General features: G+C 44.5%; 1 protein-coding gene and 1 long non-coding RNA gene across 2 annotated transcripts in view; one reads left to right on the forward strand and one right to left on the reverse strand.

Annotated features, from left to right (window-relative positions):
* LOC124054710 (dachshund homolog 2-like) overlaps positions 1–23,921 on the forward strand; it is a 62,543-nt gene that overhangs the window by 17,182 nt on the left and 21,440 nt on the right. Inside the window, exon 2 of the mRNA XM_046381033.1 lies at positions 17,791–17,906. Coding sequence (XP_046236989.1) covers positions 17,791–17,906 — 116 coding nt within the window. The remainder of the gene's footprint in view (positions 1–17,790; positions 17,907–23,921) is intronic.
* LOC124054771 overlaps positions 1–23,921 on the reverse strand; it is a 74,744-nt gene that overhangs the window by 16,358 nt on the left and 34,465 nt on the right. The gene's annotated exons all lie outside the window — the stretch shown is intronic.

Genomic DNA, 23,921 nt, shown 5'->3' on the forward strand with positions numbered 1-23,921 from the left:
CCTGTTGGTTTCAGCTGTGACCTGTTCGAAAGCGGAGCTCAACGCGTGACACCAGACTTTCAGATTTTAAAAACAAGTTTAAGAAGTTTCACGTTAAGTTGAAGATTAAACCTCAACATCTCTCAGTGTTTTTATCAGGAGCCCAGAGGGGCGTTTGGTCAGTTTGTTTTTGTTCGCCAAATTACCAAAAAACATTTGGACGCTGCGTCCTCATCAGCTTCTTTGATTTTTCTGCGCATAGCTTTAATGTGTTTAAAGTTCAGTTTAAATAGATATTTCAACTCCTTCTTACAGGGGAAGGGAATTATTCCTCGATTAAGAAGCGTCTTAATCAGGATCCTGCTGGAACTCCTGTCAACGTTGTGTTATGTTAATTTCTTTATCCAAAAAGTCAACTTTAATGGGTTTGAAAGTCCAGTTTGTAATCTCAGTCTGAAACCGGACACAGAAAATGCTGAACCACCTCACATTTATTTTGAGTTAGCACATCCGTCCAGCGCCGTCTTTCCAGGATTAGACTTGTGTTCGGCATGACTCATGTTGTTCTTTTAATATATTTCTGATTTCATGAATTCTGGATAAGGGTTGTCTCACACTGGAGATTCTCAAACTGCGGCTCATGACCCCAAAAATAGTCCACCATCTATTTTGTGGAGGTTGTTGAAGTGGTTTTAGTCTGGGTCACAGCATGGGACTAAATGTGCTCTGTTCACTCTTAAAACATGAAGATAATCCTGATATAGTCTCTGCAAACTTGATAGGATTTTTTTAACTCTCTGTTTTGAGTTAATTTTTTACTTCCACCACATTGTCTTCATTTTGGCTTGTTGCTAAACATCACCCAACACAAACAAGGCAGACTTTAGCCGCCTCCTGTTAGAGAAACATCCAGATGTCCAATAGGGAACTCCCTCTGAAAATCCAGTGTTTCTGTACGCCACAACCGGCAAACTAAAGAAAACGACTTCAGTAAATCAAGAAAACAGAGTTGAGTTTATTTTCCGGTCATGCGGAGGGCGTCATGTTTCTCCAGTTGAGTTTCATCGGCCCAGAGCGTTTGGTACTACGATGTTATCGAGACAGTGGTGACCTTTGACCTTTGGGAAGAAAGTGAGAGAAGATTTATAGCATGTTTTCTTTCTTTGTATTTATTTTATTTTCTGTCTTTGTCGCTCTCTCCTCCTGTTTGGCCACAACAGATGGACGGAGGGGACGTCTTCTTCCTTCTCTCCTCCTCCCCTGTTCATTAATCACTCTCTCCCACTGCTCCTCTTTCTCTCCGTCCTCTCAGATGTTTCTCTCGCCTGTCCAACATTTCTGTCTTCTTCGTCCTGCTCTTTTCGTCTTCTGACTCACTCGTCAGCCCTTCGTCCTTCCTTTCCTCAGCTTCTCTTTTCCTCCTTCCTTGAAACCCATCAGTCGGTCTTCCATCCTTCTCTCCTTTATCTCGTCGGTGTGTGAGAGACAAATCTTTCCACTGTTGTTGTTTGGATTCTTTCAGGATTTGTCAAATCTCAGCCATGTTTGTAGTTTTTGGAGCACCAGGGCTTTTTTTTTCTTTTGCTAATGTGTTGGTATGTAAAGACAGAAGGAATGTGCGTGTGTGTGTGTGTGTGAGAGAGTGTGTGAGTGAGAGAGAGAGAGAGAGAGCGAGAGAGCGAGTGAGTGAGCGAGCTGCTCTTTTAAATCAAACACACAGAGCTTAAAAGCAGCATTTCCTGCCTTGGAGGATGAAAGCTGCATGATTATTTGTCCTGTGTGTGTGTGTGTGTGTGTGTGTGTGTGTGTGTGACCCACTTGAGGCCAACAAATACCACAGGCCTTGCTGTTCGTGTGAACTCTTTCTTGATCTCGTCTTGTGTGTAAGTGTGTGTGTGTGTGTGAGAGAGAGAGAGAGAGAGAGGAAGGAAAAAGTGAGGGAGAACATGTGGGCCTGAATATATGCACCTGTGTGTGTTTGTGTGTGTGTTTTTCTAATGGGATGATTGTGGGTTAGTTGTGGAGGGTTCAGAGTGCTCTACCGGCCTGCAGTGTGAGTGTGTGAGAGTGTGTGAGTGTGTGTGTGTGTGTGTGTTCCCTTTTGCTTTGTTTGGGGTGACCTACAAAGCCACATTCTTCTCCACTCCCTCGCTCTCCTTTTGCTTCATGCTATAGACGACGTGCAGCAGCCATAATTGCTTATTATTCACTTTTAACTTATGTTTAATTAGAAACCCTAATTGTTTTTGTTCATTTTGGGACAATCGGACGTGCTGTGAGGGAGCGAGAGGAAATTAAATCAGACAGAAATGCCTGTGGATTGTAAATCCAAGGTCGGGACTGAATGTACCAAAACAACATCTTTAAACGGAAACGGTTTGTGATTTAAACATCCTGTTGCTTTAATAATGAGGTTTTTCTCTTTCTGTTTAACAAATACACCAGTCCATGGATTTTTACTGCAGACACAAGCAAACATTTGCCTTTAGTGTCACTAGTTAACCCAACGTGTGTGTGACTTTGTGTTTAAATATTAATCTGCCAACAGAAGAAACTGGAAGCACTCGAGGAAAGTACATCACAATCGTACTCAAGTGCAGTACTTTTACCTTGTACGAGTGAAACTTCACCACTGCGTTTTGATCGCAGTCTGTAAGGACGCCAGAGCAGCCCAAACATCAGCAGTAGAAAGGACATACAGCACTGACGGCTTCATCTGCACAGCCGTTTACTGCACACTGTAAAATGAAAGTGAACAAAACAGGAAAATTATCAGCCAGCTATAATTAATAGAAGACTAACGCTGACTCCATTAAAGTCCAAAGCCGGTAAAAGGCTGACTCGGCACAATCCAGAGAGCACATTGGACTCCCTGACAACAGATTAACTAGACTACGACAGCATAATGAGGGCAATAACAAGCCGGTTTATTAAAAAAAAACAAAGTTCGGTTTGTGCGGCTGCTGTCTGTGAAATCTAAGCGGGCAGAGATGGAGTCACGTTTTTACAGGCCGTCTGCTTCCAGGAAAGGGAATGACTGTCACAGACGCCGAGAGGCGATGTGTCACGCCGCTCTTCATATTTACTGGAAACACCAGTGAACTCATAAGCAGAAGCTTCTTACTAATCACAGCTGAGTCGTACAGTCAGATATGAAGGCAGAGAAACAGAAGGAGAGGAGCTCATTCGTCTACAGAAGCGCTCAGAGAGACCGTGGCGGCCAGACGCACACATCCTGTTCTCTGCTGGCGTTCTGTGCATCCACTGCTAAGATTATTGACTGATCATTTGCATTAATTTGTAAAGATGACCTTAAAGGGACAGCTCACCCCAACATATTTTTCCTGATGCTTGTAGCTCTGTGTGTCCTCGGCTGTCTGCTTGTCTCTCGTCTCTGTCCAGAAATCATGACACGGCTGCTCGAGATGATCCACAGACCTGGTGGTGAGCAGTTTCATGTAGGAACTATTTTCTCTCGCAGTTCATCTTGAAGGGGTAACATGAGCATCTTCGTCAGGGCATGTAAAAACAAACTGCAGCTCACGGGTACACAAAGGGTAGCATTAATCGTCACAGGTGTGTGCGTAAGTAAGTGAACTCCAGTCACGTTTGTCGTGGATTTTAATCGACGGAGCTGTATGTAAAGTATCCAGCACACCTCCCTCTTAGCGCTCACGCCGCCATGCTCCAGCACACCTTGTGTCCTTTAATGCAAAATGACAAGGCTGCTGGTTTGGAGACCTGCTGAAATCCCCTGATGGCAGAATCTGTGTCATTTTGTATTAAATAGATTGTGTTTTGGAGCATAATGTTCTAATGTTGGCCCCTGAAATGAGGTACTGCGTCACCCTGAGCCAATGCATCCACTGCAACAGGAAACTGAAAACAGCAGGTTTCATTTGACTCACTCGTCTTCCTGCTTATCTGATAACAAAAAGGCTGATGATAGCAGGCTCTTCTGTGATGTGGAAGTGACTGAATGAATGAGTTTCAAATCCTTTTGGTTTCGAGTAGACGAGAACCTCGAGCAGTGCTTGAATGCAACAGTTTCTTCAACATGAGAACTCACTGATGCTGTCCAAGATGTGGCCAGCGCGAATAAGCATTTATGGAAAGTGCAAAGAGGATCAGATTTCAGGAGAAGATCGACACCTCGACAGAAAAGAAGAAAAAGAGACGATCGTGATCTAATGACGGACGGAGGTGAAGTTGTACTTCCCAGCACCTGCAGTGAGGATGAAACGACTCCACCCTTCTCCCTCTTCCCATTGACTAACTGATAACAGAGCTAACAGCCTTATAAAGTGATACGGTTTGTGTGTAATTAAATCCCATTGACAGTCTTATAAAGCCTGATGCCGTTAAAGCTGCAAACTGGGCTGCTCCACTTCCTCTGACGGGGCCTGTTCACTCCATGTTAGCATCAGATTGGATTAAAATCAAACAGGTAGCGTGAGCCGGCGGCGGCGGACAACACACTGACATGTCTGTGAATCCAAGACAAGGGTAGAGAGACACACATTTATCTTTAAAATCAACCAATATGACCATAATATCTCTGCTGGAGAGGGCTGATCAATAAGAGCGGGTCAATAACTGCTTCAGCAGCTGCTGCTTGTGGCTTTACTTTCTGTTTCGGAGCAGAACTTTGCTCACCAACAGCGACAAACACAGCTGAATATTTAACCCAGCGAGCGATGAAGAGCGCCTGTTCTCATGCCAAAAAAAGCAAATGACAAAGCAGTTTTATTGTTCCAGTAGTTAGCGCGGTGATATATTGCCTCCTCGCCGGACGTTTCTGCAGGATCTCGGCTCTAATTAGCCAGATTACTCCCCCACCCCCACCTCCTCTGTCAAAGAAATGTGATTGTACTGTTTGTGGCATCTGCAGGCCACCGTAGCTGGAGGGGATTTTACAGTACAGTCGTCTGGTTCCCCCATCAGAGGTCAATAAAGGTCACAGCCTCCAGACGGCGCTCTATCGGGGCGGCTCTCGGCGCTACGTCTTTGTAATGCGTGCAGATAGCGAGGAGCAGTTTGGGGCGAGCGTCGAAGGAGAGAACGAGAGTCACGCGAGCGTCGAGGCTTCGGCAACAAAACAGGACTCGAGTTTCGGGAAAGACTGCAGTTGTGCTTCACGCACTTTCATCCGGGAATCGTCTCATGCCGAGTCCAGTTCAGAACGGCACTCACTGAACCGTGACTACGATTAAATATTCCTCATTCTGAAGAAGACAAAATTTCTACTGGGGTCACAAACCACACGCAAGTTTTAATAAAACATTATTTGCAACATGTTTTGACCAGAAAAGGGCACATTCAGAGTCGAAATGTCTCACATTTGGTGATGGCTCTTCTTTCAGGGGGGGTTTCTCCAACTCGTCTGACTCTGAAACTCGCTGCTTAAAGTCACTTTGTCGCCGTAAAGCAGCTTAATGTTTGTGAGTCCGCATCGGCTGTTAGAAACGGGTGAAAAAAGGGGAATTAAAATGGTTTGAGCGGGCGTGTTAAAACACAGCCACACAACGGGAGCAGTCGGCCGTTAATAAGGTTGATGTGTTAGTTCACCACTGTAAAACTTTACAGCTCTTCGAATGTTTGTCATTTTTCATATAATAACCAGCTCAGTATATGTGTGTGTGTGTGTGTGTTTTATTACATTACTGTTATCACTTTTATAATGCCTGGTGTGTGTGTGTGTGTGTTTCCTTACATGGCCAAGCCGACCTACCACGAGGGTGTAACAGAATAAAAGCTAATCTGTGTGTGTGTGAATCTGCAGTAATACTAATAATAATAATAATATATTCTGGGAGATTCAATGCGTGTGTTTATGAAAGCAAAGAGCTGTGTGTGTGTGTGTGTGTGTGTGTGTGTGTGTGTCCACTGTGACCCAGTGTAAACTAATATTGATTCAGCTGTTGGTGTTATACACTAGTCATAAAACTGGACTTATTGTAGGATCCAGGCTTACCTTCAGATTCTGTGTGTGTTGTGTGTGTGTGTGTGAGATAGTATTGTGTGTTTGTGGTATGTGTGGGTATTGGCTCGACTTTAGACCTTGTGCGGTTGAATTTAAAAGCCCGCTGTACGTGTCAAGCGGGGTTTGGTTCACACTAAACGTTTCACGCTGAAAACCGATTATAAAAAGGTGAGAACTTGTTCATTCTGTTGGCCAACGAGCAGGCGGCGCGTTGCTGCCCCCATCTGGTGAGACGTGTCTTGGCTGAGTGGACTGTTTTCGAGGGTCAGTTTCACTCCTGCGATTCGGGTCACTTGCTTTGTATGGACCGGCTCTTGGTAACTCAGTGACTGGACAATTTTGGTGATGTCATCGTGCATCATGACGGCATGCGGCCACTTAACGGCTCTTATGTTCTCTGGTGCCGCAATTATCAAAATAGTATTTTTATAGCTAATTTTACTAGCAACAGTGGCAACGTTTTAACAACTAGCTCGTTCTCTACGGAGGGGGGGCGGCCCTCCTCATAGGGGGCGGCCCTCCTCATAGGGGGCGGGCCCTCTTCAGAGGGGGCGGGCCCTCTTCAGAGGCGGAGTCGGCCACATTGCGCCAATGGCTCTACAGAAGGCCACGTTTTTACGCTACCTGAAGGCCACCGTAGGCTGGAAAAGGTTGCCACTAAATCCTACACACTGCTCCTTTGAATTAATTTAAAGAGACAGATAGATACGTTATTGATCACGAGGGAAATTCAAGAATAATTTAACCAGTTTCTGGAATGAATACCACATGGTAAACATTTCGTTTGTTTCGCTGATCGTGCGGACAGCAGCGGCTTCTGTAAACGCTGAACTGCGATTGCTAAAAAGCTTAATTTTGCTGTCATCCACAGAGGTGAGCGTCTCCCTAAAGCTTTATGGTGAACAGAAAGTGAGCTGGCTTGTCTCCTGGTGTCCTTGTGTGTTAGAGTTTGTGTTCAAGATAAAGCTTCAGTGTGTGTGTGTTTTGTGTTTGTGTCTACGTGTGTGTGTGTGTGTGATGTATGGGGATGGTGAGTAATGCTGCATGTGTCACTCTGACTCCCCAGAGTTTTCTTCTTCTCTTCTTCCTCTCCCTCCTCATGTCCTTCCCCACTCGCTCTCTTCCATCTGTCTTCTCTCTCTCTTTCTTTATTTCTTCATCTCTCTCTTTCTCTCTCTCTTTTTTTTCCGTGACATTCCTGTCCGGCGCTGAGGGTGTCATCCTAGTTTTCTGCTGACTCGGTGCTTCTCACACACACACACACACGCGCACACACACACACACACACACACACACTCCAGCTGTTGAGAGCAGGGCGTTTATTGGATTGTCTGTGTCCTCTGTTTGGATAAGGAGAAAGGAACGAGGGAGTGCAAAGGAAAAAAGAGAAAGAGAGGAAGAAGGAGGCAACAAAGGGGAGACAGGAAGGATGAGAGACGGAGAGAGAAAACAGAGGACAGAGAAGAAGAACGAAAGGACACTGTTGAAAAAAGATGAATAATAATAAGGATGGAGTAGAGCGACAAACTACAAGTGATTGTTGCTCTTATGCTTTTCCAACACATTTCCAAAGTTTTCAATCATATATATTGATATTTATTATGCTAAAATCAACATAATCAGTATATTTTAAATTTTGCGATTATGTTTAATAATATCATGGTTACTGTGAGTATACATTTTTTGTAATTTTTTATAGTTTGTAGTTGCTAGTAAATCGTTTGTGTTTTTTATATTATGAAATGATCTGCACTGGGATACGAGATTTCTCTACAAATTTTTTACCAAAAAGTAAAATAATGTTTTTTCAGAAATTATTTCAATTTAAAGTCTACTTAATTAATTACTACATATCAGGTTTTAATAAATCAAAATAACTTCACTGCTGTCCCTCACATTTGGACCAACATACATGTTACACACATGTGCATAAAGTCGCCTCATGACGATATTTTTTAATAAGCAAGCGCTTCAAATTTAGCACTTTCTTTTAAAACATATTTGGCAAAACAATTTCGTAGCAGACAAAATGAGTGTAGAAGAAAAGGTTGAGACCTGCGGTAAATTATTGAGACCCTGCATGGACTCAGTTAGACCAGATTTAAGTTGGACCTTTTTTAATTCAAAAGCAAAAGGTAATTTGAACCTTTCAGTGGTGGTCTGTGCTCCTTTAAGGGAGGCCAGCAGCCGGAAGATGGACTGCAGAGACCTGAGACAGCAAAGACAGACAGACAGAGGGAAAGAGAGAGAGAGAGAGAGGCAGGAGGAGGAATGAAGAGAGGCGAGGATAAAGGATGGCATAGGTAGGAAGAGAGGGAGAGAGAGCAGATGCTCTGGAAGAACAATGAAGGAAGAGAGAGACATAAATGATGGTCGGTGAAAGAGAGTAAAATGAAGGGAGAGATGAAAGATGACAGGCGTGGGAGGCAGTGGGCGAACGAGAGAGAGAGAGAGAGAGATACGGGGGGAGAAAGAGAGATAAAAGATGTGAGGTGGAGGAAAGAGCAGCCGAGGAGAGAAAAAGTGAGGGAGGGGTGTGAAAAAGAGAACAAGGAGGGGGGAGAGAGAGAGAGAGAGAGAGAGAGAGAGTGTGTGTGTGTGAAAAGAGAGAGATGACAGGACGATGAAGAAGAGGAGGAGGAGGAGGAGGAGAAGAGGTGAGCGTCCTTGCACTGTCAGGGGCGATCGATGGCACATCATTTACATTACACTGACTTAACTGCAGGGCGAGAGAGAGAGAGAGAGAGGGAGAGAGGGAAAGGGGGAGAGGGGGAGGAAGAGATTGATAGAGAGAGAGGGAGGGAGGGAGGAAAGGACAGGTAAAAGAAGACGAGGGAGGGATGGACGGAGGTGAGGAATGGTGAGTCGGAGGGGCAGAAAATTAACTACACTTGAGAAGGGGTGGCGAAAAACTGGGATGAATTGATCTGATGATGGTTGGGGCAAGTCTTTCTTTCTCTCTTCCATTGCTGCTGTTCTTCTTTTCTTCTCCCTCTTTCATTCTTGTTAATTTTTGTCTCTCACCTCCCACACTCCTTCCCCCTTCCTCCCTCCCTCGTTTATGTGTCACACGTCTCTCCTCATTACTTTCATCCCTCCTTCTCTGCCTTCTCTCTTTATCTTTCTTATGTTTCTCCTCTCAGTGATGATGAACACTGAGCCACCCTGCTGTTTGCTAACAGGTTAGCAATGCTACTAGCCTGTTTGCATTGCACGAAGACCCTAAACTGTTTGGGCAAAATGTTAGCTAACATGCTTACATGTTTTGTTAGCATGCATATTGATTACTGTATTCACCATCCCAGTTTAGCTTGCTAGCACGCTAACAGATTTAATTATTTCCTATTTTCCAAGTTTGTTCTCTGAGCAAAGTGAGCCAACCTGCTCATTGGTAATTGATTAGCAATGCTACTAGCCTGTTAACACTGAAAAAAAAAATTAACCCTAATCCTTTGGGGCTAACTGCAAATGTCGGCATGCTCACATGCTAGTGTTTAGCAGGTACCATGTTATCCATCTTAGTTTAGTGTGTTAGAATGCTAACATCTACCTCTCCACATGTTTCTATGTGTGTGTTTCTACATGTAGCTTGCTAATTAACAGGCTCCTAAAAAGACTAACACGTCTCGTTTCGTCTTTGTTATGCGTCCCCTGTGAGCAAAGATCAAGACTGTGAGCCTACCTGCTGTTTGCTAACTGGTTATGCTACGAGTTAACACTGCAGTCAGACTAACTCTAACCCATCTGGGTTAAACGCAGACATCAGCATGCTAACATGCTGGTGTTTAGCAGGTACGATGTTTACCACACCATCACATTGTACAGCATGTTAGCATGCTAGCTAATCTGCCTCTACGCGTTGCTCTGAGCAACAGTGAGCCGCCCTGCTGCTTGTTAGCGATGCTCCTTGCCTGTTCACATTGTAATCAACCCTGATCCCAATACTGATATTTGACATTTTTTGTTTATCATGTTTTAATTTAGCTAGTTATCATGCTAACATTTATTTAGCATACATAGTCTCGATGGTACTTGGTGAAAGTCTAGCGATCAGAAGCATTGGTGCATCAGCCAAGCATTTCGAATGTTTGAACTGTAACTTAAGGGTAAAGTACATGTGCAAATTTCATCTGAACCCTGCAAACTGCAGCAAAAATGCAACTGCAGGAGTTTTAACGGGCGTGTGTTTTTGGCCGTTAACTGTACAACGTCTATCTGTCTATCTATCTATAATTCACCCTCCCACTGTTCATTTCTCCTGCCTCCCTCCCTCATACCATATGTGAAATTCCTTCTCAATGTGGCGCATTGAAAACTTCCTGTTGTTATAGTTTGTTATGGAGCACTTCAAAGAGAGGGAGGGAGTGAGGGAGGGAGTGAGGGAGGGGGACAGAGAGAGAACATGGAGTCTGTTATAGTTTTATCTCCTAAATGCTAACATGTGAGAGCACCGTGTATGCCTGTATGAATTACCCCTGAGCTCTTCTGTGTGTGTGTGTGTGTGTGTGTGTGTGTGTGTGTGTGTGTGTGTGCCCACATGCTTAGGAAGTAAGGTAATGACGCTTAAAGCCATCACACACACTCGCACAGACATGCAGACACACGTTAGCCCATCGACCTGTATAACTTGTCTCGTCAGCGATTGTGTGACGCTGCCTGTGTGTGCGTGCGTGTGTGTGTGTGTGGTGTTTAATATTTAATAGCTGGTGGTTAAAAATGCAGGAGTGTTTTTGTCTCTCGTCCCGTAGCACACCTGTTCCTCTGGAGGGAGAGAGTGAGTGTGGATGGATGGATGGATGGATGGATGTTGGATGGATGGACGGTAAGAGGACGGATGGTGGAAGAATAGATAGAGAGATGGACAGAAAAATGGACACGTGGACAGATGGTTGATTAGTGGACGTGTTGGGATAGATAGAAGGATGGATGAAGGAATGATGGATGAATGGAATGAGTGATAGACGGGGTGATGGGAGGACTTAGATGATAGATAGATAGATAGATAGATAGATAGATAGATAGATGTGATAGAGGTGTAGGAGAATATAAGACAATAAGTGCCGAATGAAAGACAAACTACAATAAGCAGAAAAAGAGAAGAGAAAGAGGGAAGAAAAAGCGAGGGATGAACAGAGGAGAGAAGTGTCATCAGTTAATCAATGTAGTTTTCCTGTTTCCCTCCACTCTGTGTTTAAGGTGATTTTTTCTCCTCCTTATTATTCTCGCTCTACTTCCCTTATCAATCAATACTTATTATTGGCCACCTCTGCCTCTGTCTGTTTCTACTCGTCCTCCTGTCTTTTCTCTCTACCACCACTTCCAATCTTCTCCCCTCTGTGAAAGGAGAGAGGCCGAAAAGAGAGAGAGAGAGAGAGAGAGGAAAGGAAGGGAAGAGACACACAAACACACACAATGAAGTCATTCATCTGTCCAATCAAAGAGGCGGAAGCCCAGAGGAAAGTAAACATCCATCTCTCTCTCACTCTCTTTCTGACTGTCTCTCGTTCACTCTGTGAGTCCGTGAGCGTCCATGATTATGATGCACCCATGTGTGTGTGTGTGTGTGTGTGTGTGTGTGTGTGCATGAGTGTGTGTGGACAGACATATATCCCATTTCTCTGGTGTCTCTTTAAAAAGAATAGATTGTTCTTCTGCTACAAACAAAGAGTAAAGAGAGCGCGAGAGAGGGAGGATGTACGTCTGACACGATTTATGATGGGAGAGAGACAACAGACAGACAGAGAGAGGGAGGGAGGGAGGGAGGGATGGAGGTGGAAGAGGAAGGGAGAGAGAAATGAAGAGAGACAGACAAAAAAAATAAAGAGAATGGAGAGGGGAAGGAGGAAGTGAGAAATCGAAGGAGAGGTGACATCATCATTTGACCTCAAGATGGAGGGGAGATGGATGGAGAGATTAATGGATGTCCAGATGAAAGTAGAGACGGTGAGGCAGAGACAATCATGAGGCCTGATGTTCATCTGTGGTCATTTAACAGCCTGCTGTAATACATTAAAACACCGCAGCCTGAAAACAAGCGAGAAATTATTAAACTCCTCAGTCCCCGAGATTAAAACAAAATATCCCAAAGTGCTTCGCTCTCAGTAATTCCCACCTGCGCCAAGTGAACAAGATCACCGCACTCAAATGGAGGCTTTTAAAAATAAAGCCAAGGCGTTTGGTCACATCAAACAGACAACACGGCTTCAATGAGAAGCCCCGCAGATAAAACCCGAAACGGTTTGCCCGATCCGGCTGAACCGGGATCTGTCGGGTGGCGAGAGCTGGCAGCGTGCTGGAGAGTTAAACGCATGAAATGAAAGAATCTTAAATCTGAAGAATTACAGCAAAAACAATTAATTTAAATTTAATTTCAAGTTCAGTCAATTTAATCTGGACGCCAAAAATAAACTACAGCACGCGAACACGAGGACAAAGACAAACATCATGACCCCTGACGGAGGACTGAAACAGAAAAGCGATAAACACAAGAGAGGCGGAAGAAGAACAAAAACGAGGAGGAGAAAAAGATGAGTGCACTGATGGAGAGATAAAAGAAAGGAGGGAGAGAAAGATGAAAGATTTTAGCTAAAGAGGGTTGACCCCCTCACTCTGCCCCACATATTGACTGCACCAGGCTTTGATAAACTACACTGTGTGTGTGTGTGTGTGTGTGTGTGAGACCTCTGCACGTTCAGAGCTAAATCAATCTGTCAAACGTGTTAGCGAGTCTGTGCTTATTCACCGCCATGCCTGTTTGTGTGTGTCCTGACCGGCCATCAGAGCCAATGACGGGGTATTGATCAAGGCTCGGTCACCATAGAAACGGCCATTTGGGAGGACAGGCGAGGGTGTGCGTGTGTCAAAGTGGGAAGACTTACTTCAAGGTGGCTCATCAGATCATCTGGTGTGTGTGTGTGTGTGTGTGTGTGTGTGTGTGTGTGAAATGTCAGCTTCATGTTTTCCATTCGTGGTGTGTTTTCTTTATGTGTTCTTGGCCAATTAAAAGGTCATCGAAAAACAAAAACACGTCAGCAGTAAACATTTGAAACCTGCTGCGCGTCTCGTTTTAATTAACATCGATTAATCATTTCCTCCTTAGTTATGAGACATTTTTGTAATTATTGCAAACAAACGGCAGCAGAACGTCTGGAATGAAACTCGTCTCACTCCGGCCTGTCACGTTAAATATCGACCAATCGTACTCATCTTAGGACCTCGATGTGACAAGAACCAGATTAAACTGCTTCTTAATGAATGGCTGCACCCCCATTTATTTATGTTTGTGTGATTTTTTTTTTTAAATTATTGATGTTGGTATTTGTTCAGGATATTTTAGTATTTTACCACATTCCAGTTCCAGTGGCATAAACTGGTCCTAAAATAACAATAATATTGCAGGTTTTTCTGGGACAATGTGTGCTCCAACCAAAGCCCAAGCTGCCTTTTTGCCTCGTGTTAACATTAAACTCCAGGATTTGTTTGCTGTGTACCGTCAGTCCTGTCCTCAAAAAGGACAAAAACTACAAAGAAATAAGTTTTCTCTTCGTCTGGAACCTGGACTTTGCAGACGGAAGAGCGGCGGTCCACCAATTGGTGGTATAAACAAAGGTGCATTCAGGGGCTGCTTGTAAATTCCAAACACAGGCGCAGTTTGCATCACGGATTCTGTCACTGTTGTCGTATGACTGGCCGTCGTGAGGAGGTCAGGTGTCAGGGAGGCGGGGTCAGAGGTCAGCGTCTCACCTGTCACCTGTCCTGTGTGATTTCTGGGATGGGAGTGAAGAGTTTGGACGAAGAAACGAGAGGACAAACTGTTTCTATTCACGGGTTTGAATGCAGTCAAGGTTAAAGTTTAACAAATGAATGTAGGTCAGTGGACAGGCTGTGAGAGTGTGTGTGTGTGTGCGTGTGTGCGTGTGTGTAGCCAGGCTTTTACATCTATATGCAAGTGTGTAACTGCGTGTACATGTACGAGTGTGCAAGTGAGATGTGTGTGACCTGCTCTTTGTTTCTGTGCTCAGTGCAGTAAGGAGAGTGGACCGTTGACGAGGATTAATGCCCAACATATGGCAACCCTACGGGACACACACACACACACACACACACACACACACACTGCAGTCATTACTCCGAACAAAGAACTGTAAGGCTAATGAGAAGGCGATATCATGTGTCCTTTTCACACACACACGCATGCACACCCACACCTTAATGTTGCTCGTGTATGGATGGATGCAGATGAACACACACACACACACACACACACACACACACACCTGGTACTGTAACATGTGAGTGTGTGTATGTGGGAGTTGAAAGGTAGCAGGGGGTTTGTTGATGGAAAGGCTTTAAGGTTTGAATGCAAACACCTGTGTGTGTGTGTGTGTGTGTGTGTGTGTGTGTGTGTGTGTGTGTGTGGGTGTAACAAGAGAGAGCACAGTGTGTTCGTTGTACAGGTGTGTGTGTGTGTGTGTGTGTTCGAAGGAGAAAAAGAGGAAGAGGTTAGGCAGAGTTCAGAGGAAAAGTGAAGGTTCATGTTTTCATTTCTTCATGCTCCTCTGCCTCCTCCTCCCTCAGTGTGTGTGTGTGTGTGTGTGTGTGTGTGTGTGTGTGTGTGTGTGTGTGTGTGTGTGTGTATCGCTCATGTTGTGGGGACATAAATCTGTTTAAACAGTCACACTGCGGACACGTTCCTTTCGGGGACAAAACAGTCCACGTAAGTTGTTAAATTTTAGGATGAAGGCTAAATGTCTTCTGAAGTGATGCTCACATGACTGTGTGTGTGCATGTGTGTGTGTGTGTGTGTGTGTGTGTGTGTGTGTGTTTCTCTCACATACCAGATCACACCTCAAAACATTTTCAGACGTTTTCTCTCCACATCTCTTTACACTTTCCTTTCTCTTTCCCTCACTCTGCCACTCCCAGTGGGATCTGACCGACATGCTCACATGTCCCTCAAAGCATCCACTCTGTCCTGTTGTCCTATCAATGGGCAGTAACTGACCCTCCTCTAAGCCCCGCCCCTCCTTACTTACTGTCGCTACGTCAGTCAAGATTCCGGTACTGCACGAATCGGTCAGCAACTCGTGCAGATTTATTTGTCAGGAAATGCTTTTTTGTTTTTTTAATGCACCTTTTGAATTTGTGCACAAAATGGGAGATGAAAAGCAGAAAATTGTAAAGGTAAAAAAAATACAGGAAACGTGAGCGAGACAAAAGCATCAGATCTGATCAGGATCTGGGTGAATACTTGATTCTAATTGGCTGTTCCTAAATTACTGATAACAGACGCCTTGTTATGCAAATCTCCTTCATGTTTTTCTACGTTTTTCTTCCAACCAGCTGAGGTTTTGGCTTCTTGTTCTATGGTGGTTTAATGGCACCAGACTGGAGAATTAGCGCCCCCTACTGCTTATCTCAATGTATCAGTCACACAGGAGTAGAGGACGGAAACGTGCAGGGGTTCAGGCTTTCTTTTCACGATTTTCTGAATATTTGGTTAAAACTTAAACCGCATTTGGTTGGAAACTTGTCTGATGGCTGAAATTCAAACACAAGTAGACAAATGCTGTACGCTGCCACAGTTTTTCCCCAGCTAGCATCAAGTCACGAGCTGGTCATTTTAATGCGCATTAAAAGACGTCTTTTGGAGCGTGACATATTTCTTCCCTTCGCCTCTATGAGCACTTTGAGAGCGATACAACACTGCAGAAACACTCTGTCAGCTGAGGTCCTGCCGAGAAAATGTTAGCCAGGCGACACGTTTTCAGTTTTCGCTCGTGTTTCTGGACCTTCGTTGTCGTGTTGTTTCATACTCATGTCGGGTTTCTTCTCTTCTTTCCTATTCTATTTTCATCCGGTGTTCATGTCTTGTACAGGTTTTAATCTTTTTTTGTTCCCCCCCTCCCCTCTCTCTCTCTCTCTCTCTCTCTCTCTCTCTCTCTCTCTCTCTCTAGGTGTAAATGACTTTGGACGGCCATCTGTTACTGAGCCACCCTGCAGAGAGTTGGCCTGCATGCACACCTCCTGTGTGTGTGTGTGTGTGTGTGTGTGTGTGTGTTGCTTTACATTTAGTTGCACGTGTGCAGTCACTGTATTCCTGTGTTGGGGACAGTTTATTTATGCCTACGTGCACATGCATAATACAGTAGATATTGTAGGTGTGTGTGTGTGTGACAGAACTAAAGGGGCCGACATGCTCGTGCTGTAGGTGTGTATTCAGGCTGGTTATTGCACATGTGGGACATGGATTTCCGTGCATGGACGTGAGACGATGTTTTACAACAGTGTTAGCATGTTTAGCCACAGTTGACGCTGGTGCTTCTTGTCTGTTTCTCTCTCCTTCTTGTTTATAAAAAGGATTCCTTTGGAAACAAAGACCTGAAAGTCTGTCAGAATACATTAGGTTACATATAGGCTATAGTTGGTTTTTAGTTTGTTTCCTGTCTGTGGCTTCTTCACAATAAAAGTCTAAGGTGTTGCTTGCAGGGCTGACTGAGGTCACATGTCAAAGTCCCCCAACACACACTGGCTGTTTGGTTACATTTCCCAATAAATCCAAATATAGTTATTATAGTTATAGTTAGAATTAATTAAATTAAATTATTAATGAATAAAACCACAGGACAATAAAATGTTGTATTACAGTTTAATTTTCCAGAAAGAAGGTCCATGTGTAGTTTCATATTGCTCTCCACACTGCCAGGAATAACATTCAGGAGGAGAAATACTTAATGACTGATTAAGACCCAAAAGCTAACAACACTGGAATCAGCCTACAAAAATACCATACATGTATATTTTTAACTAAAGGATGTAAAAATCCCTGATAGTTTGGGGGCTTTTAAAGCAGTTGGATGCAGAAATAAGAGTTCAGATTATTGTTAACAGCATTTTTATACTCAGAATGTAATAATTACTTGTGTTATCTGGTGTTAAATCGAGATCAGTTCTTTCTGACAGCGACATAAAACGTGATGACAGTCCCCACGGATTCATCACGAATCGCACGTCTTGCATCAGGATTGTTTTCGTCGAAGCTCAGCACGCTGATGAAGGCTGTTCTCCTGGGAGTATTTTATGCTGTGGAATCTCCTGCTGTTTCTGCTGGTTTTAGTACCTCGAGGTGTGAAAATGTCACCGAGAAAAGATCATTTCACCCGGAGACACTGACTGTGAGAACCACCAATCAGGTTTCACTGTGGCGTTTGTTGGAAGTGTCTTGAAATCAGCCAATCAGGTGCAACATCACTGCTCTCCAGTGCTGTTGGCCAGTGGGAGGCGCTCTGAGCACCGTGTGTTTTCACTTTGGGATTGCGTCTGAGCCCGCCGTCTGTGGCGGAGCATCCAGCTCGTCGGCTTCCTCTCGTCATGCTGACGTTGAAAGTGTTGATAATGAAAATAAAAAGCTTTTACTTGACTAACAGGAGCAAGTTGACAGAAAGTGAATCTGTGGCAGCATCTGGTTCACACTCACTGATCCAGTTTTATCTTTCTTCTATCATGAGATAATAACAGTATAAATTTACTAAAGTACCATAAGTACGACTGTGAGCATTTCCACGTTCTGCTACTTTGTACTTCCTCTCCACTACATTTTGTAGTACACTTAATATAAATTTCACTCCACTACATTTACAAAATACTTCACAGATTCATATTATGACTACAAAATCTAACTGTCACCAAGATGAAAAGAATCACAGCAGCGATGAACGAGTGTGTGACAAACTGGCCCGATTTTCAATGTGGAGGCAAACGTCTGCACCCAAAGCTGTGGATGTCATTCTGTGTCGTAGTAATTAGTCTCTCTGTCTGTCCCCCTCCAGCTCTCGTCCGGGGCGTCCTCCAAAGCGTTGTTCTGGTGCAGGGATCCAGGAAAGCCCCAGGCTGCTGCACCCGGGCCTCCCCGGCCTGCTGTCCCCCAACCTGCTGTCCCACACCGGTAAGAGACGGAGACGGCTTCTGTTCCTTCATCTCTTTTCTGCCCCCCTCCCTCGTTGTCTCACTGCTTCAGCTCGCCCGTTTCGTTCTGTTCGTGGACGTGGCGGTAGATGGCGTCACAGAGCGAAAGCCACGTGTCTCCAGAATGTCAGCTTTGAAGGAGTGAAGAAAAAGAGCTGAGAGATTCTCAGGGGAAATCAGCAGCTTTTTAAAATCCTTATTTAGTTTTAGGAATCAGATCCTTAATCGTTCACTTCATCTGGAAAATGCAAAATCCTCCTTGTTAGCAAAGGGGCCAAAACGTGTCCCCCGCGTCAGTCTGCCGTCCCTGTCCATTGTCACGCTGAGGGGACCAACAGGTGGTCCAAACCCAGACGTCCCCGTCCGCACAGGATCACAGCAAAAAAAGAGAAGAAGTTTAAATCTCATTTATGTCACTTAAGTGAGGACACACACTGACGTATGTTGACGTATGTCATCCATGACACCACATAAGAGCGGTTTTCTCATTCAGATTGCTGTTCTGTTTTGTTGAAGTTATGCTGATTGGACGGCTGAGCTGGCGGCTCGAAATGCTGTTGAATTTGTCTCGTAGTTGTTCAGATATTTCACACCAACACACTTTTCTAAAAGGGGCCGATGGGGGAAAAGCTTCTCCTGCAGTACCACAGTTGGCCACTAGGACGCACGGGCAGCACTCGTCCAGCACTGTTTCATCCTTCCATCTTTCTCCTCCTTTCATCCCTGTTTCCCTCTCACCTTAATCTCCCTTTCCCTCCTCAGATACCTTCATCATTTTCCTCACCCTCTCCTCTCCATCTCTCCTTCCATCCCTTCATCCACACCTTTTCTCTTTGATCTTGAGTGAAAAATGGGTAGAAAGAAAAGCTGTGGGAGTGAAAGAGAGGGAGGGGGGGAGGATGGAGAGAAGAAAGGAGGAATGTCGCCAGAGGAGATGATGAAACCTAAAAACGACTGCCAAAGAGAGAGAGGGAGGGAGCGAGAAGATGGTGGGAAGAAAAGAAAGACAGACTGTTGAAGGAGTTGACAGCAAACGAGTGTGAGGATGGAAGGAGAGATTAAAAACAGAGAAATTATCTTGCGATCGAGGGATCTGGATACGAGAGAACGAATGAGGAGAAAGAGGGAAAGGAAAAAAAGATGTCACACGGGGAAGAAGAAGAGAAAAAGACCAGCAGAGAAAGAGAAAGAGAGGCTGAACGAGTGCAGACTGCATGGTGGTGTGATGAATGACACGTCTCTGGGGTCCCACTCCTCCATCTGTCCATCCCTCCCTCCTCTTTCCCTCCCTCCCTCTTTTCTTTCCTCCTTCTTTCTCACCCCCCCACCTCACTTCAACGTTTCCTCTTTCCATTTTCCTTCCGTATCTCCTGCTTTTTCTTGCTTTTTCTTTAAATTTCCTCCTATATGTTCCCCTCCTCTTCTTTCCCTTATTTCATCCCACTCTATCTTTCTCTCCTCTTCCTCCTTTTCCTTCTTAATCTCTCAGCTGTCTTTTCCGTCCATCTTTCTTTTTTCCTCTTTCATTCTGCCTTCTTTCCCTCACTTCTAAAATCTCACCTTCCATGCTCCCTCCCTCCCGTCTCCTCCATCTCCCTCTTCCTCCCCCCATGTTTTCCTTCTTTCATTTCTTTATGCACTTCTCCTCCCCCCTCTCCTTTCTTTCTTCTTCCTTCCCTCTCTTCGTCCTGCCCTGTTTTTGTTTCCTTCTCATCTGTTCATTTTTCACTGCTTCTTCCAACTTCCTCTCCTCCTTTGATTTATTCCCCCTTTCTTTCCTTCTCTTCCTCATCTCTCAACCTTCACCTCTTTTCACACCTCACTTTTTCCTTCTGTTTTGTTTTTTTTACCAGTTGTCTTTTTCCTTTCCATCTTTCCCTCCATCCATCCTTCCTTCCTTCCCTCCCTCTGTCCCCTTGACAGTGACTGTTGGCCTCCTCTTCCTCTCTCCCTCTCTCTCTCTCTCTCTCTCTCTCTCTCCAGGATAAATAAAACATGGTTGTGTTTAGTGACATATGGACACAGCTCACTGTGGCATACTAATGACACACACACCCACACACACACAGACGTCAGGTATGTGTGTGTGTTTGTTGAACATTAGTGGAACCCAGAGAAAACATTTGCTCACTTATGATCACTCATTAGCTCACACACACACACACGCAGTACATATATACAACACACACACACACACGCAGAGAATTGGTCTTAGCGGCCCTGCGTCCATGGAGACGCCACGTTGCTGGGGGAGACGAGCTGTTGTTTACGACCTCGCGGGCGCCACGGCGATGGGGGGCATCGGCCAATCACAGATGGACATTTATCACACTGTTAGAAAACAGAGTGAGAGAAGGAGAGAGAGAGAGAGTTTGGAGAAAATAGTGAGAAGAGAAAAAAAGGATGATGAACAGATGAGGAGGAGGAGGGAAAGAAGGGGAGAAATGAAATGAGAGAAGAGGAGGAGGAAGGAGACATTGTTTGGAAAAGAAGACGTGGAAGAAGAAAAGGAAGACGAAGAAAAAGAGGGAGAAGAAACGACAGCAAGGTGGAAAGAAAATCTGAAAGAGAAGGAAGGAGGAAAAGACTGAAGGGAGGAGGAAGGTGGTAAACAAAAGACAGAAGACATAAAGAAGAAATGAGATGCTGAAGTGATTAAAAATAAAGACGGAAAGACAGGAAAGTGTGTGACAAGATGGACGATGGAACAGAGGAAGGAGAAAGACCAGAAGAAGAAGAAGTCAAAAAGTGGATGAAACAGAAAGATTAGAGAACGAGGGAGGAGGCATAAACGACAACAAGAGAGTGATATCAGTTTAATTGGCCTCATCTTCCTCTACAAAGAAGCTGTGATGATAAGCGTGGGAGTGTGTGTGTGTGTGTGTGTGTGTGTGTGTGTGTGTGTGTGTGTGTGTGTGTGTGTGGTAACCTATGCAGCGTGCTGCGGCACTCATTTGACTTGTTAATTCACTTCAAAAACAGCTCAATGGTTCGCCTTGTCTTCCAACACACACACTTCACACACACGCACACACACACGCCCACACTTCACATAAACACCCACGGCTACAAACACTTTGGATACAGAGACACATAAACAAACCTACAAACATTTCTTTTGAACACACACACACACACACACACACACACTTCTTACAAAACACAAACACTTTGCACAGTTACGCATACAGTACACACATACGCATATTTTTTGGCAGCAATACACACATTTTGCTGTGACAAACATAAACACATCTGGCGCATGAACACACACACACACACACGAGACGTCTGTGTAGGTTACAGATGAAGTGCTTTCAATCTTGTCATGAAAAGAATACACTCATCTGAGGACTCTTATGTGCACCTGCAGAGAGAGAGGGAGGGAGGGAGGGGGAGGACGGGGGAGGGAGGGATGAAGAGGACATTAAGCCTTCTTCATCTCCCGACCTCCACCTCCCGCATTTTCCCTCTTTTTCAGTACGAGGACTGAACACGCACAATGTGATAAATGGCTGCAGGCGCCCCCTACTGGTTGAGTTTGTCACCATCCGTAAGAAGTGAAAATCTGCTCTAAAACAAAATAATAAACATTTGTTTCTTCTCTTTTCCTGCTGCTCTAAAATACACAACCGCACCTTAAAACGACGCGCCGGACGATGAAGTCCGATTTGACTGGCAGCTGATCGGAAAAACGGCAACGCTGAGCAACGAGGAAACTGAACAGTTTAACCGAATGATCCCATCCTGAATGTTATAAACTCCAGGTGTTCGTCGCTAATAAAAGACAATTGTTGTCTGTCTAAAAATCTGATGGCGGATTTGTTTTTCATAGTGCAGACTTAGCGAAGGAAACAAAAACGTGTCGCACATTCCCATGAAGGAATTCCTATCCAAAAGGTTTTTACTTTTCATATTCAACAAGCAACAATGACAGTAACTGCTGCCTTAAACAGCAACAACTCTAATAATCAATCAATAATCAATTCACAATTTTTTTTAATTTAAATCACCTTTGTTAAGCTAAAGAACCCTTAACTATCGGCTTAACTAACAGGCACCAGTATTCCTAAAGGTTGTTTATACACGGACTTCAAACAGGAAGTAAACCTCCTGACTGTGGAGACGTCGAGTGTGAAGTGTTTGATGGAGGTCATCTGAGGCGTATCAAACAAAGTACTTGCATCAATTTTTCAGTACTGGTATCAAAACAAAAAAAGAATCTTCTTAATCATCATCAATGTCTAATCAATCGTTTAATCAGTGAGTAGAACTCCCAGATGTTTACTTTATCAGGTAACCAGGGCGACCAGGTTTCCCCGTGTTAGGCGAGACCAAGCAGCATTTTTACTTTCCGTGTCCCTCACGCTGAGACGACGTCCTGCGTTTTGATTGGCTCTCGTTTTCAAAAGTCAAAGCACCGCAGCACAGATGCTTTGCTAAACTCTTTTATCCACTCTCTTTGACGAAAACGACGAAGGCCGTCATCACGGGGGAAATCGGTCAGTCTTTGGTGGAACGGAAACTATCACCAAGAAAAGGCAGGTAAACTGTAACTGGGTGAAGCTGGTGGAAGGCGACTCTCAGTTCTAAAAACAAAGTGTAAAGCCGCTGGTTGTGTCGTGTTGGAGATGACACAAAATGGCCGCAGTAAAACGGTTTCAAATGGGCATCTTGGACCTCCAGTGAGAGCTAAAGATGGGCGACCTAAGTGCCCCAAGTGCAGCGCTGAAATCTGTTTGACTCAGCACAGGAGCAATCGACTGCATTTGTAAACCGGCACTCCGAGTGCTCGCAGGAAGGAGGGAAGGAAGGAAACCAAACAAACAAACAAAAAAAGCCAGAACCGTGTGTTTCTAAATCCAGAACACAAAGAGCAATTCCTCTGTTGTCCTGTTTGTTTTATTCAAAGTGTCACTCCGTCTCTGAGAGCGCGTTCAGAGCACTTCGTCAGAGATGTAGGTGCAGTGGATTAAATATTTACGACCGTGGCCAAATGGGGTGGGTTTCACGCGAGCTCAGGAGGGGGTGGGGGGTTCAGGACTCTCGAAGATCACCCACCAGCAAACTCAAAGCTATTAAAGACCATCCTGACGCACTGTGCTGTGGAAGGACTCTGTCAGATCTCATTTAGAGTATCGCCTGCCATGGATGCTTTTACTGAAAAAGGCCTCGCAGTCACGGGGGGGGGGGGGGGGGGGGGGGAGTCGTGTTTTTATGACGGGCGGGGCGTTAATGACTCGGCCTCACTGCTCTGCATGGAGGACCGAGTCCTGCACATACAGGATGTGTAAAGGACCAGGACGTTTAGTTTGGGTTGAACAATATGAGGAGCTTAAAGAAGTTGAAAATCTTTTGACCAACCATCCTGCAAAAGGCTCAGTTTCACGTTGATTTCATGTTGTTTTGCTGTCAAGTGTTAGACTTTCCCAAATGATCAAGTTAAAAGTGTTTAGATTTGAGTTTCTGCACTTTAGGTGGTAGAGAAAATGTGTGGGTGGAGCTGTGACGTTTCCTCATTCATGTAGTGACTTTCTTTATATTTAAACTTTAAACTCATGAGAAACACTACGCTGTGCTGTTGTTAACACATTATTTAAAGCGAGGGTGCGAAGTGCAAAAATACATTTTTGCCACGTTCAGGGCTTCGCTAAAAATAACTCAAGAAAATTCCAATCTGGCTCTTCTTCCCTCACACCAAACTCATTAAGATTCTTCCTTTGGGAAAAAATGCTAGATAGATAGATAGATAATTGACTAGATAGGTTAAATGGTTGGCACCCTGTTGGTGCAAGATTAATCCTGCAGAAACTTTGAATGTCTCTACCAGACTTCACAACAATCCATCCAACACTACATGAAGTACACCAGGGAGATAAAAACTGATAAATCCGTCAAAACGGCTTTTAATAAAACCAATCTTGACTTCTCGCTCAAACTCGCGGCCTTTTTAATCGGGCAAATCAAAGTTGCCTCATTCCTGCGGCGCCATTTG

The sequence above is a fragment of the Scatophagus argus genome, chromosome 23 (assembly GCF_020382885.2).
Source record: "Scatophagus argus isolate fScaArg1 chromosome 23, fScaArg1.pri, whole genome shotgun sequence".
In the NCBI taxonomy this organism is placed as follows: Eukaryota; Metazoa; Chordata; class Actinopteri; family Scatophagidae; genus Scatophagus; species Scatophagus argus.